The sequence below is a fragment of the Loxodonta africana genome, chromosome 5 (genome assembly GCF_030014295.1).
Source record: "Loxodonta africana isolate mLoxAfr1 chromosome 5, mLoxAfr1.hap2, whole genome shotgun sequence".
Taxonomy (NCBI): Eukaryota; Metazoa; Chordata; class Mammalia; order Proboscidea; family Elephantidae; genus Loxodonta; species Loxodonta africana.
In genome coordinates, this window is record NC_087346.1 from 135,641,988 (window position 1) to 135,657,567 (window position 15,580).

The following is a 15,580-nucleotide window of genomic DNA, read 5'->3' on the forward strand; positions in this document are numbered from 1 at the left end:
ATAAACTCCTTGGGTTCACTGTCTTAGAGATTCTGGTGCTAAGTGAATAGTGTACCCAAGACATCCTAAAAAGAAGACAAAGAAAAAAAGCACTCTTCACCCTTAAATAGCAACTCAGTCCTATGGCCACCCATCCAGTGCTGCCATCTTCATACTCCCTACTACTTTGATTATTACATATCACTCCTGGTTTGATCTCAAGTTTATTTTTTCCATGGAGTTCATTGGTGTTTTGTTTTGTTTTTTTTTTAAAACAAAATTACATGAATGTTCACAAATTTAAAAGTTAATCTTGAGTTGCTAGGTGTTTTTGTGTCTTTGGTGGCTGTAGGCAGTCATCTTTGCTGCGATTTTAGAGTTTGTTAGTATTTGTGAGAGAGTTTTACGGTTTTAAGTGAATTCACGTTCCATGACTTTATAATAAAAAATTTACACTGACTGAGGAGAATCTGATGAATTCTAGTAAGTCATTCTGGATGCATTCTTATAGCTTGAAAAATACAAGTTCAATGTCCGAAGCATTGGCTTTATGGCTTTTAATATGGCATTTAGCTTTTGTCCTTTTAGGATTTAGTATGGTGGGTATAAGCTTGGGTTCTGTAGTCTTCCTCCCTGGGTTGGATCCACAGATTTACTGCGTGAGTTAGGATACATTGGGGTGCAAGTAACAAATTCTGAATGGTTTAAACAATAAAGTAATTGATGATCTTATATAACCAGAAATTCAGAGGTAGTGTGGGCCTTAGTACAATCAGCGGCTTCATGAAGTTGTCATGTACTTGTTCTCTTCCCTGTGTAGGGTTGCCCGATGTAAAACCAAACCAAACCTGTTGCCATCAAGTTGATTCCGACTCATGGCGACCCCGCGTGTTACAGACTAGAACTTCTCCATAGGGTTTTCTTGGCTGTAATTTTTATGAAAGCGGATCACCAGGGACCACCTATTGTGCCACTCAGGGACCTTTATACCCAAGTAAATTTGAATTTCAGATAAGCAGTGAATACTTTTTTAATATAAGTATACCCCATGAAATATTTGGGACATACTTATACTAAAAGTTATTTGTTGCTTATCTGAAATTTGCATTTAATGGGGCATTCTCTATTTTATCTGGCAACCCTACCATTATCCCAACTTAACATCAGCTTCTTCTTGATTTTAGCCTTTGTTTCCTTCTAAGGCTGGTTCCCTTATGTACGCAGGATGGCTTCCAGGGCAATCAAAGCTATATGCTGCTTTGTTCATGTCTAGCAGGAGAGGCTGAAAATCCAGCCATGGAGCAGACACCCTTCCTTCTAGTCTGATTGGGTCAGTGTAGGACATGTCTCCATGCCTACTCTAACGACTTCCACCAGGGAAGTGCCACACACTAATTGGCTGAATCACCTGGGTATGGAAGTCCTGTTGGGGAGTCAACAATAACATCTATCAAACTATTTGTGTGGCTTTGAGGGGTTCCTTTGGGTGCCTGAGTCTCAGTTTTCTCATCTGTAAAACAGGATAAATACGGTATCTACCTCACTGTCTACGAGGAACAAATGAACTAATTCAGGCACAGTGCTCGGCCCAGTGCCTGGATTGAATTGTATCCTCCAGAAATGTGTCAACTTGGCTACAGCATGATTCCCAATATTGTGTGGCTGTCCACCATTTTATGATCTGATGTGATTATCCTATGTGTTGTAAATCCTAACCCCTATGATGTTAATGAGGGATATTAGAGGTAGTTACGTTAATGAGGCAGGAGTCAATCTACAGGATTAGGTTGTATCTTGAGTCAGCCTTTGAGATATAAAAAAGAGATTCCAGCAGAGAGGAGAGAGGCTTCATGCCACCAACAAAGAAGGGCCAGGAGAGGAGCACATCCTTTGGACCGAGGGTCCTTTTGCTGAGAAGCTCCTAGACCGGGGGAAGATTCATGACAAGGACCTTCCTCTAGTACTGACAGAGAGAGAAAACATTGCCCAGGAGCTGGTACCCTGAATTCGGACTTCTACCCTCCTGACTGTGAGAGAATAAATTTCTGTTTGCTAAAGCCATCCACTTGTGGTATTTCTGTTGTAGCAGCACTAGATGACTAAGATAATATCCAAAGCAAGTGAGTCAGACAATGTTCTGTTGAGATCCATAAGGTTTTCATTGGCTAATTTTTGGAAGTAGATCACCAGGCCTTTTTTCCTAATCTGTAGCACCAAGTGAAGAAGGGAATTCTGTTTTCATAATGGAAGCCACTTGCCTTGATTAAGTAGTAGGGAAAAATAGCTCCAGTAATTGGAGAAAAGAAGAATCTTACCCTTTTAAAATAATTTTCACTTTAGCTTATTTATTTATTTATGGTTTTAAGCATGTGATTGATTTTTGGGCAGGGAGTATCAGGATGTCATCTTCATTAGCTCAATGTGTGGGGAAGAAAACGCAGCATTAAATTTTTAGGCAGTGGTTACAGTGAAACTTTGCATTTCACCGGAAGGAGACAGCTTTGGCATACGTGTGCGAATACGGGGAGGAAGAGGCACAATTATTTTCTAAACTTCTCCGTCAGCAGGAAGAGGGTAGAAGCATGCACCCCGACCCAGTGTCTCCTGTATTATTTATATGTTTATCCCGAAGGCAAAATAGCAGTGAAGTATTTACCCCTCCAGCTGCAAAGCAAATACACATCTCATAAGTAGAAGACACTGAAACAAGAATCACCTGCCGAGCTAACAGACAAGACGTGAAGATCGCAAGATAAGCGTGTTGGAAAAAAAGATGTTGCATTGAGCGTCTTCTTGCCCGTTGGCTTTGAAGCTGTGGCTTCCACTTCTTCCCTTAGAGAGCAGAATTCCTATGAGCTCTCTTCTGGTCTTTTCCCCTGTTCATCTCTTGACTCAGAGGGAAAGATTTCTATTATCAGCCTTTGTTGGACTTCCCTGTGATTCAGTTCAGTTTTCTGGGTTCCTAAAAACCAGTTGCCATTCGTTCCAACTCGTGCCAACCCTCCGTGTGTCAGAGTAGGACAGTGTTCCGTAGGATTTTCAATGGCTGGTTTGTCAGACACAGCCTCTCCCCTGAGGTACCTCTGGGTAGACTCGAACCTCCAGTCTTTAAGTTAGCAGCTGAGCGCATTAGCCATCAATCTTGTGAATCACAGACACCTTTGAGAATCTGACAAAAACCATGGCCTTTGCCACAGGAAAGGCACATGTGTTGGTGGTGGTAGGTGCTGAAACACTCTGGTCCTGCGCTGTCCTCACGATTGTTGCTATGCTTGAGACTATTGTTGCAGCCACTGTGTTAGTCCATCTGGTTGAGGGTCTTCCTCTCTAAAGCTGACCCTCTACTTTACCAAGCGCAATATCCTTCTCTAGATACTGGTCTCTCCTGATAACATGTCCAAAGTACACAGAATTGCATGGATTCACAGACCCCCTGCAGGCCATCATGAATCCTTGAAGTTCCACCAACTGCATTTAAGAGCTACTGCTCAAAATGTATTAAAGGTTCTTCTCAAATATAGATAGAAAACAATGCCACATCCTTAGTCTTTGTAGTACCTGTGCTTTTCAGGGACCCCATATGTATGTAGGAAACCCTGGTGTCACAGTGGTTAAGAGCTACGGCTGCTAAACAAAAGGTTGGGAGCACTTCAAATCTACTGGGTCCTTCTTGAAAACCCTGCGGGGCAGTTCTACTTTGTCCTGTAGGGCTGCTGTGAGCCAAACTCAGCTTGATGGCAACAGGTTTGGTTTGGTTTATATATGTGTATGTATGTATCTCCCTACTATCTTCTGAGGTCACACTGGCAGATTTTTCAAGTTGCAAGGCAGTGCCATGGAAGAGTAGAACGTAAGAGCCTGGGCTCTGGTATCCAATTGCACAAATTCAAATCTTAACCTTTCTATGTGCTGGCTGGGCGATCTTGGGCAAACTCTGTCATCTTCTTGAGAGTCAATTTCTTCATCTTCAAAATGGATATAATATTCATAAAGTTCTTATGAGGAACTGATATGAAAGTGCTTATAATGCTTGTTGTCTGGTACCTAGTGAGTGTGCAGTGAGTGTTGGTAGGACTAGACTCCAATTCTACTAACTTGTAGGTCAGTGTTATAGTTCTTTTTTTTTTAATTTGATTCTTAGACTGAGTGGAAAGGAACCCCATAGCCAACATTCAGTCCAGCCCTTTCTAGAAGCCCAAAGGTTACTGACTGGTTTGAAGCCCTCTGGGAGTGGTGAGGAAGGAGTAAAAGTGAGCTTGGAATATCTACCTGCTAACTCATTGTTTCATGTTTTCCCTATGCAAATTTATTCAATGTTTGCTGAGCAAATAATCCAAGAAGCTGGACTATATGAAGAAGAATAGGGCATCAGGACTGGAGAAAGACTCATTAACAGCCTGCATTATGCAGATGACACAACCTTCCTTGCTGAAAGTGAAGAGGACTTGAAGCACTTACTGATGAAGGTCATAGACCATAACCTTCAGAATGGATTATATCTCAACCTAAAGAAAACAAAAATCCTCACAACTGGACCAATAAGCAACATTGTGATAAATGGAGAAAAGATTGAAATTGTCAAGGATTTCATTTTACTTGGATCCACAGTCAACGCCCACAGAAGCAGCAGTCAAGAAATCAAAAGACGCATCGCATTGGGCAAATCTGCTGCAAAAGACTTCTTTAAATAGCGTTTAAAAGCAAAGATATCACTTTGAGGACTAAGATGCACCTGACCCAAGCCGTGGTGTTTTCAATTGTCTCATATGCATGTGAAAGCTAGACAATGAGTAAAAAGACTGAAGAAGACTTGATGCCTTTCAGTTATGGTGTTGGTGAAGAATATATACCATGGACTGCCAGGAGAACGAACAAGTCTGTCTTGGAAGAAGTACAGCCAGAATGCTCGTTGGAAGCAAGAATGGTGAGACTTTGTCTCACATACTTTGGACATATTATCAGGAGGGATCAGTCCCTGGAGAAGGACATAATACTTGGTAAAGTAGAAGGTCAGTAAAAAAGAGGAAGACCCTCAGTGAGATGGATTGACACAGTGGCTACAACAGTGGGGTCAAACACAGCATAGCAACAATTGTGAGGATGGTGCAGCACCGGGCAGTGTTTTGTTCTGCTGTGCATAGGGTAGGTATGAGTTGGAACCGACTCAACGGCTCCTAACAACAACAACCCAGTGTTAAGGAGCCCTGGTGGCTCAGAGGTTAAGTGCTGAGCTGCTAACCAAAAGGTTGGTGGTTTGAACTCCATGGGAGAATGATGTGGCAGTCTGCTTCCCTAAAGACACAGCCTTGGAAACCCTATGGAGCAGTTCTTCTCTGTCCTATAGGGTCACTATGAGTCAAAATTGACTCAATGGCAATGGACAACCCAGAGTTGTTTCCTGTCACCACCAATGCTCGGTCATAATGTTGCCGTGCAGTCTTTCCCTCCTCCAAGGACAGACTGCAACTTCTATGTGGTATGTAGTTCTGGAAATATAGCTGTCCAGGCTTTCTTTTGGAAGTTAGAATCCTTTTAAAACAACTCAATTTTCAATGGCAAATCATCCGTTAAAGAAGCTGTGAAGAAATCGTGACAACAGTGATTGCGCTAATAGATTCTCGTGGGATATTGAAATGAAAATTTCTTCTTGATCCTCCAGGCAGAACTGTACACAGAGCGTCCCGCTGCATGGCAGCGCGAGATGACGAAGAGATTTCAGACGACCCTTTAAATACTTTTTCTTTTGCTAAACCAGCAGTTCCTGCAAAGGAGACAAAGGGGAATTGAAATTATCTTGGGTTAATCTTCTTATGAGATGGGATTCTTTGGGGTCATGGCAGCACATTTTCTCCATGCAGACTTCTCCTTGAATAAAAAACCAAACACATCTTTATCTTTTTCTTTTCCTGTTTTGATTTAAAACAGACACGCCACAGGAGGTATATTCCTCCTGGTCCAGGAGGGACCTTTTGCTTTCTTGTCTCTAAAAAGTGATGACCCCTTTAGAGGGTGACATGCGCTGCGATGACAACCCTAGAGAAATCAGAGCTTTGTAGGGTGGTGGGGGGAGCCTTTACTGCGGTAGAAATGTCTCCTGGTCCATTTTATTTAACCCTCTGTGACAGCAAATCAGAGCAACTTTGCATATGCATCCTGGTTTGATGCTCAGAACCTCAAACTTCCTTCAAAGATCTCGAAGGCTTTGAGATGTTTCTTTTCATAACCCTTTGAATGGTATTACTTTACTGTTACACCAGGGAAACTGGGAAGAAATCCAGGGTCCAGCCCATTGGCACCCTCACAAATGATAGCAGCAACTTCATTCTGAGCGCTCAGGCCCCTTGCTAAGCCCTCTGAATCTTTGCAATTTTGGGAGGAAGGCATGAACCTCTCCCAATTCATAGGTGAGGAAATTTAGGTTCAGTGAGGCTAAAGAACTTGGGAGCTATTAACAGAGCCACTAAGTGGCAGATGCAGAATCATAACGGCTAAGATTAAGCAAACATTTATTTAAATAGAAACCTCCCAAACCTATTCAAAAGCGTTTGCCCGTGAGGCCTGGCAAGGCATTCATTCGCAAGTGTGTGTTTTGAGATTAAGAATTGGGGGTAGGCTGCTGATGACTCCTGGAACAGCCAAATATATGTAGAAAGCTCTGGGGTGGTTGTTTTTTGTAAATAAGAAAGCTGTCGCTGTAGCCGAGGTCATCACTTTGGCAGCTGCTGTGAATAGAGGGCCCTTGCTAAGCAAAGCAAGTTTCTGTTGATTGGTATTAACACAGGAGTCCCCATCAGACCAAAGCAGCGGAGTAGAAATTGCAATTAAATTTGCTATCAATCACACCTCTCAACTACACTTGATGTTTCATCAAGCTTTTTTTTCTTTTAACATATTTTTGCTTAATCTAGTACTTTTTCTTATTGAAGGTATGGATTTAAAGGGCCCAAAGTATTTCAACTTCTTAATACCATGTGGAGCCCTGTTGGTACAGTGGTTGAGAGCTGGGCAGCTAACCAAAAGGTTGGCAGTTCAAATCCACCAGCCACTCCTTGGAAACCCTGGGGCGGTTCTACTCTGCCCTATAGGGTCGCTGTGAGTCAGAATTGACTCCACAGCAACGGGTTTGGTTTGGATTTTTTTGGTTAATAACATGTAGTTGAGCAGCCTTTTCTAACTCTGGTCTCTGTCTCCCACACTGTCTTTTTCTTCTTCTTGGGGAAGTGCCTAGCCAAGGGTTTCACTCTCTCTCTCACTTTTCCATTCCTGTCATAATTGTGAAAAACAAAATGTTTGCCATATTAAATTTGTGTATGAACTCATTGGCTTTATTTTTCAGTTCATGAACTGGAGTGTCTGGTCTGAAGGTCGGATGAGAGTTGCGAAGCGTGGTACAGGTGGACAGGCTGTTGTAATGGCGGACAGACAGGAAACAAGGAAAATGTATTCAGCAATTTTCAGACTGGCTGGCGGGTGTTTTCTCTCCTTGTCTGGGATCAAGGGAAACTTTGAGCCAAGTTAAACTGATCAATTGAGTCCTGATTGGGTAGCTTAGATTTCTGTTGCCGAAAAGTCAATAGGTCGACTTGGGTTTTGGCTTCTGGGAAAGTTCGGTAATTACATGAAATAGAAGTTGAGGTTTCAGTTTGCTGACTTGAGGCCCTGCTCATGTGACTCCATACTGGCTCTGGTTTAGTCAGATTATGATTTTTATGTCTGTAGATTGAGAGGTGTATTACAGGACTTCAGTATACATCATTTTTATATTATGATGTAAAATAACTTTTTCATGGCTAGATTATAAAAAGCCCTGGTGGCACAGTGGTTAAGAGCTGGGCTGCTAACCAAAAGGTTGGCAGTTCGAATCCACCAGTCAGTCCTTAGAAACCCTGTGGGGCAGTTCTACTCTGTCCTATAGGGCCGCTATGAGTTGGAATCAACTCCACGGCAATGGGTTTGTTTTTTGTTTATTTGTTTTTATAGTGCAAATTGTTTTGACATTGTCTGGCATTTATAGTGGAATTATAAATCGGTAGAGGCAAAGAGCTAGAGTTTAAGAAGTAGTGGGGATTGGAAATCTCTAGGTAGTGTAAATAGTTAACAGACTCGACTGCTAACCAAAAGGTTGGATGTTCGAGTCCACCTCGAGGCACCTCAGAAGAAAGGCCTGGTGATCTGCTTCTGAAAATCAGCCATTGATGCCCTATGGGGCACAGCTCTACTCTGACACACATAGCTCAGGACTTGAAAAACTCTGAGTCAAAAGTGGAAGGACAGCTTCTCTCACCCATATGCATTACCCTCCTTGACAGGAATTTCCACAAAAAGGTGGAGAAGAGGTTGGAGTGAGATCCACACTGCTGTCTCAGCCCCCTGGTGCCTGCCTTCACAATACCGGTCAGGGTTTGCAGTCAGCATCCCTGCATAGAGAATTGCTGGGAGCATCCCAGTTCCCACACCAGGAGCTGGCCTGGGTGAAGCGCTTCTGCAGACATCAGTTGTAATTGGGGGTCCAGTTGTTCCGTGACAAAGAAAGGCATTTCAGAACGGAGAGCAGTAATAGTCTTTCGGCCTGAGTCTCCCGGCTCTATTTTCATCAACTTTCTCTTCCCTTCTTTCCCCATCACAACTTTAATAGATAAACCCCTAGCTGGAAAGAGCGACTTAAATATATGTATTCTACAATACATTCTGCTATATTCAGCATTCTGCTATTATTAGAGCTAAAATGTCAACCTTTAATGTCTGCCCTGGCTAGATCTGAATATTTAAAAGAGGCTTCTTTTGAAACCTTTTTATATTTTGCTATTTAGGCTACCCCCTGCCCCAGAGGTTTAGAAGAAATAATCTCTCGGTTTTGTCTTCTTTCTTGGCGTTTGCTGCTCTGCCACTTTTTCCCTGACATTTCCTTTGCATAGCGCTGTTACTGTTCTAAACTGATGGCCACGGAGTCCTTCTCAAGAACACCGAGACAAAGCGCTCTGCATCGCTGATAAATTACAAGCAGGCGCCGCATGGTCGCTTGATGGATTGTAATGGTGAATGTGTGTGAGTCATGGGTGTTATTTTTGGTCAAAAGAATTATGTGAACTTTTCTCCTCTATTTTGAGGGCTTTGAAATGTGCTACTTTTTTCCCTCTCCTTGAAGGTGTATGTCAAGGAATTAGGCACCCCATCAGAATAGTCATTTTCTAGTTTTCAAAGTTATTGTTTTGGAGTTGAGGAGGTGGAAGGACTGAATAGAAAAGAATTGTGTGTTGACACCTAACCCAGCCTGTTCAATGTAAAAGAAAATTGCCGTCACCTGCTTCGATGTGGGGGCACCTCCCCACCCCACCCTACCCCACCCCACCCCACGCTACCTCCTGGGGTCAGTTTTAAAGCCGGGGTAGATTTACCATGAGCTGTCTTGGAGGCAATGTGATTTTAATTGACCATTGTTTTTGCGGGAGTGTAATTTGGTAGGTTTTATTTTCGCTAGATTTCTTTTCGTCCAGGCTGCAGGGTAAATAATGTTTGATAATCAGATTGCTGGTCTCTAAATTGTTGTTTCATAAACCAGCCCTGATTCATTGACTGATGTGTATACTAAGTGCCTTCTCTGGGCCTGTGTCCAAACACCTGCCAGTGACTTTGAGCTCAGTGCTATTCAGAGTGCGGCCCAAGGACCAAGGCCAGGGTCGGGGCTGCTTGTTTCCAGTCTGCAACGAGATAGGTACAGAAATCCAGATTAAGTGTTTGGAAGCTTTTCTAGCAATTTGACGGCACAATTTTATATCTCTTGCATCTAATAATAAATACTTGTAGGTTTTTTTTTTTTTTGTAAATGTCATTTTTATTGTATTTTACAAAAGTCTCCATCTTTGATGGATTGGAGGAAGAGAACTGGTCTTTCACCACTGGTAGATTGAGTTGTAGGAGTGCTTTGGTGGCCCAAAAGGTTAAGCGCTTGGCTAGTAACTGAAAGGTTAGCAGTTCAAACGACATACAGAGGTGTCTTTGAAGAAAGGCCTCATGACCTGCTGCTGTGCATGGAGTGCAGTTCTACTCTGCGCACATGGGGTGGCCATTAGTGGGACTCTATTCAATGGGAAGTAGATTGTTTTTTGGTTTCGTTTGAGTTGTACTGGCTTAGCCACTGCAGTTACACTGGTCAGCAAATGTGAAGGTGTTCCCATTGACCTGAGGAGCTCAAGCCATTATTGGTTCAAAAGGAGAAGGTTAGAGAGGTGAGGGATTTGATTTGATTTTGCCTTTGTTAAGTTTTCACTGTAATTGCTCTTACAAAAATGTTTTTGTGAACATCTGTTCCGACGTTGAGGAGAAGGCTCCCGCAAAGGTGAATTTTGCTGTGTCTCCTCCAGATGAGGACGCTGAGATTCACCTGAACATGTACAGGTGGCTTCGGTGCTGGCCTCCCTGCCATCCCTCCTCTGGGCTCGTCGTTCCTGCCTGGTGGCCTGTCCCTCCGTCTGTTAGGGAGGGATTACGCTTGCTGCCGAGGGAGAGGATCAGTGAGCTAATGTCTGGGAAATGTTCTAGAGTTCCGTGAAGGAAAGGCGCAGAGGCCATCAACCTTGTGCTAAGGAAGGAGAGCTGTGGGGTGGAGGCGAGGAACCAGGAAAAAGAGAATCAAGAACTGAATCATCTCCCGTCTTCACTGTGGCCCTCGATTCAGACTGCCCTTGGGCCTTGCAGACTCCTGTGGAAGTTTTGAGATGCCATGGGGGAGAGGGGAGAGAGGGAAGGGGTTGTCTTTTTCCCAGCTGGGAATGTTTTTCCACTGGATATTTTCCTAGCCTGGAATATTTTTCCACTGGATATCCACAAGACTTATATTCACTCTCTTGACTTTTTCAAATGTGACCTTCTCAGTGGGACTTTCTCTGACCCTTTGCCTGAGCGTGTTCTATCCCCTGTGCCTGCTTTAATTTTTTGCATAGCGCTTATCATCTAGCATACTCAGTTATTATTTATTTTATTGACTGTTCCCACCCCCCACTGTAATGTAAGCTTTACCAGACAAGAGGTCTTGTCTGTATTGTTCACTGCTGTACCTCCAGAGCCGGCCATATGGTTGTTGTCATCAGCTGTTGTCCCGTCAGCCCCCCACTCTTGGCAACCCCACGCACAATGGACTGAAACACTGTCTGGTCCTGTGCCATCCGAGGCACAGGAACCATTGTAATCGATAGGGTTTTTACTGGCTGATTTTCAGAACTAGATCACCAGGTCTTTCTTCCTAGTCTGTCTTAGTCTGGAAGTTCTGCTGAAACAGTTCGACATCCTAGCAATGTGCAGCCCTCCACTGACAGACTGGGGTGGTAGCTGCACTTGAGGTTCCTTGGCCAGGGAGTCAAACCTGGGCTACATGTGAGGAAATAAAGAGATGAGAAAGCCAATCCAGGAGATTGTGGAGTTACCTCTGGAGCCTGATTTCTGAAGTTGGTGCACACCATTGATCTCCTCTTTGGCTGCCTTCTAGAATTGTGATCAAAATTTGGGGCACTGTGGTAGCAAAGAAAAGCTCATAAAACAAGGTGCATTTGGGAGAAGGGAAACTAAAACAAGAAGATGATGTTTTCTTTGTATTGTTGGCTCAAATTTTAGAATTGAACTCTGTGAACTTTCAAGATTTTTTAGTGATGAGCTCTTAAAAAAAAAAAGAAAGCCAAATACAATGGACTCCCCCATTGCTTGTCCAAGTGCCCTCTATGAATCATCTCGGGAACAAAGAGCATCCTTAAATGGAAGTTCACGGCCAACTTCATTTTCCTCCATGCAACTGTGGCGGCATTGCTTGCACACTCGCTGCAGTGACGATTCTTATATGCATATTTACTCTAATGGTTTTTGTGTGGCTCAGCTGGGCTTGGCCTCCAGCCTCAATAAACCCAATAAAGCCCCACATTTATGGCCCCCTGTGTTTCTGATTGTATTTCAAAATGTGTTGATATTTCCAGGCTAATCTTGCACAACTATTGAGAGATTCTCAGGACCGAAACAAACATCTGGGAGAAGAAATTAAAGAACTTCAGCAAAGGCTTGGAGAAGTCCAGGGTGACAATAAGGTACCGTGAATATTTAAAGAAAGAAACGCTCGCTGTGTAATTGTGCGCCAGAGGTTTATGTTTAGCACATCAGAAAAAAATGTACTGCAGCGTTTGTCGAAAATTTTGTTATAGATTTTTACATTTGCAATGAAAATTCACAGTTTAGCATTTCTTATCTTTATTACACTCCCTTTGTGTGTGTGCCCGTGTGTGTGTGTTTCTGGGTTGCTCTAAAATATTGTCACAGCCCATTGTGGAAGTTTTATTATGTTCAGGTTGGTGGTGAATAACATTGTGGTTGAGGGTGAAATAAAACCCAAATGGGATACTTTTCCCCTTCTATACAAATAATGGATTTTTGGCTCAGATCATTTGGAATTATTCACATTCGGTTTTGAATTTTAAGTAGTCATCATACTAATTATGTTCACATAACCAATTTATTTTATTGCTAAATTTGGCAATTTGTATGGAACACTGCTCAAAATCCACTGCTTGGTATTAATCAAACTCCCCTGTTGGCAACGTTAATTATAAAATATGAACTCATAAACTCCCAACTAAATGATTGCACTCTCACTCCAGCTGAAGCTGTGAACAAAAGTACAATTGAGAAAGGGAAGAAAAACTCCTGAAGTTTAATTCTGTCCCCCCAAAATAATTTCCTACTTGGCCAAGATAGATTCATTTTCAACTCCTTGCCAGAGGCGGATTCTTCAAGAGAAGACGGTGTTGGAGTTTGACTCAAGAAGACAGTGGGGAGCGGAAGGGGGAGTTTCTGGGGAAGTGTCTTTTAGATGTTACCAAATTCCTTGACAAATGATGGTGAAATTCAGTGTTGCTGGGAGGTTGTTGGGTATTGGAAGGCACCATTTTGACAGATGCTCACTCCAAAAAAAAAAAAAAAAAAAAATGCACACTAGTGCCTGGGTTTTCCAGAGAACACGTAGATAACAAAGGAGCAGAGAGGGACGCTCTGCATGGTACTGACTTGGCAGGCCAGATCTGAGGGCATACACCGCTTGTCATCAAGTCAACCCCAACTCATGGTGACTCCATGTGTGTCAGAGTAGAACTGTGCTCCACAGGGTTTTCAATGGCTGATTTTGAGGCACTTCTGGGTGGCCTCGAACCTCCCACCTTTCTGTTAGCAGCCAGGTGCTTAACTGATTGCATCACCCAGAGGCTCCTGAAGGCATATACTTAACTAGAAAGACTTCCTTAAGAAGGCTCTTCTCTTTTCTTTCTCTGCCCTTTTTCATTTTTTTAAACCTCTTGGGTTCAACATAAATTTGAAAAACTAAGCTCCACTCTTCTCTATCATGAAACAGAGGATGGGAGAAAATGCCCAGAAAAGGGTCCAATTAACACTGGACAAGCTAATCAGGCCCCTAGTGTAGCTTCATGTGTCATTAAGAGGATTTAAGTTCGGGCAACCTAGGTGTTTGGTCAATAATTAAAGGCCAGACCTTCTTAGTCACTTCCTCGAGTGATAACAGCAGGGTTTTCTAGAGAATAAAATGAAATGTGTGCGGAAGTTGTCTTTAAACCCATAAAGTAGTGGAGGAATTTTGGAGACATAAAACCCATTGCTGTCAAGTTGATTCCAACTCATACTGAAGATATTTTGAAGGTGTGATCTTTGGAGTCATGGTTCTATGATCCTTCTTGACTGACTGATTTTTTTTTCTTCCACTTTATTTCCTCTTTTTCCCGAGTTACATTCCTCTCCTTCCCCATCAACTTTCCTAAGTACACTTGTGCCTCACCTCTTGACCACTTTTAATTTTTTTACCTTTTTGGTTGCTGTGGAATTTGTCGTTGTTGTTGGTTGCTGTCACATTGGCTCATGGAGACCTGTGTATAACAGGTCCTGCCTGGTCCTGCGCCAATTCCATGATTTTTGTTATATTTGAGCCTCTTCTTGCAGTTATTGTGTCAATCCAGAATGTTGTCGTGTGCCATCAGGTCAATTCCAGTCAATTCCAACTCCCAGTGACCCTACAAGATGCAGTAGAATCAACCCATAGGGTTTCCAAGGCTGTAATCTTTATGGAAGCAGGCTGCCACATCGTTCTCCTGTGGAATGGCTGGTGGGTTCAAACTGCTGACCTTTCAGTTAGCAGCCCTGCACTTAACCACTGCACCACCAGGGCTCCTTCAATCTGAAATAGTCATGGGTATTTTAGGAATAGACATTGCAGCTGATATTTCAGTGAAAGAAAGGGCAGGCACGTGTGCACGTGTATGAATGTGTGTGTGTGTGTGTGTGTGTGTAAAACATTAAGCACAGGTTGGGGCTCCTTTTGTGTTGTTGTAGCCAAATTTCCTGATTTGCTTGTGTTCTGGGTCTTTATTCCAATAGCTGGACACATTTATCAAACTTTGTCTTCTCACCCACAGTTTAGATTTTAGTGACTCATTGGTGGCCTGTGGAGCCGTCTGCCTGCCAAAAGGTGCGGGGTGGGTGCGATGATGCTCACCAGACCCGGTAGTTCAGGATCCAGGCTCTTCCCCTCAAATCAGAGATTCCATTTATTCTAATTTGCATCTAAAGGTATAGGGCTGGTTTATTTTCAGCCCACTGTGAGTCATGGTCATCCTCCGCACCCTCAGCCCTCAACATTAAGGCCAGATCACTCATTTGGTAATGACACCAGATGTTTTTAGAAACGGAGAGACCTCTTTGTGCAGTGGGAAATGGATTAACCCTTTACTTCTTTGATTCATCATGTCACTGCCGAGACCCTTCATCACCGTCTGAATCCAGCTCTGCCTCCTTACCATGATGTGCTGGGCTCTTAATTTCTCCAGCCACAAGTCACCTCATACACCATCCCTACAGCACTCATTTCTGCCCCTTTGTTGTCCTGTACCACCTGTGTCTCAGCCCTTTGCACACGCTGTCTCCTCTGTCTGGAACCTTCTCTTTATCTTACCTGCCAACTGCTGCTCATCTTTCAGGTCATGGGTCAGTTGTTACCGTCTTAGTGACCTAGTGCTGCTGTAACAGAAACACCACGAGTGGGTGGCTTTAAAGAACAGAAATTATTTTCTCACAGTTCTGGAAGCTAAAAGTCTAAATCAGGGCCTCGGTCATGTGGCTTCCGTCCTTGTCAATAGCCCTGGGTCTTCCTAGGTTCTCGATGATTCTCATATGACACCTGTCTTCCCCAGGATGTGCCCACCTCTTGTCTCATTGGCTTTTTTTTTTTAATAACTCAGAAGTGGTTAGGTTTAAGACACACCCTCTACTGATATGGACTCATTAACATAACAAAGAAAATCCTGTTTCCAAATGGGATTCCATCCACAGGTCTAAGGGTGAGGATTCCAACACATGTATTCCAACACCAGTGAACATAACAGTTACTTTATCCAGAAAGCCTTCTCCAGTTCCTAGAGAAAGGTGCCAGTCCTGTGCGCAGCCGCAGTGCCGGGCTCTCTGCCTTCTGCTAGCATTCATGTGGCACCTCCCCCTCGGTGTATACGCAGCGCCCGCAGAATTCCTTCCTGTCTTGTGTACTACTCCATCCGTAGGAATCAGCATT

General features: G+C 43.2%; 1 protein-coding gene across 1 annotated transcript in view; it reads left to right on the forward strand.

Moving 5' to 3' along the window:
- The window catches only part of CCDC149 (coiled-coil domain containing 149), a 127,418-nt gene that overhangs the window by 52,981 nt on the left and 58,857 nt on the right, over positions 1 to 15,580 (forward strand). Inside the window, exon 4 of the mRNA XM_010591398.3 lies at positions 11,940 to 12,047. Coding sequence (XP_010589700.2) covers positions 11,940 to 12,047 — 108 coding nt within the window. The remainder of the gene's footprint in view (positions 1 to 11,939; positions 12,048 to 15,580) is intronic.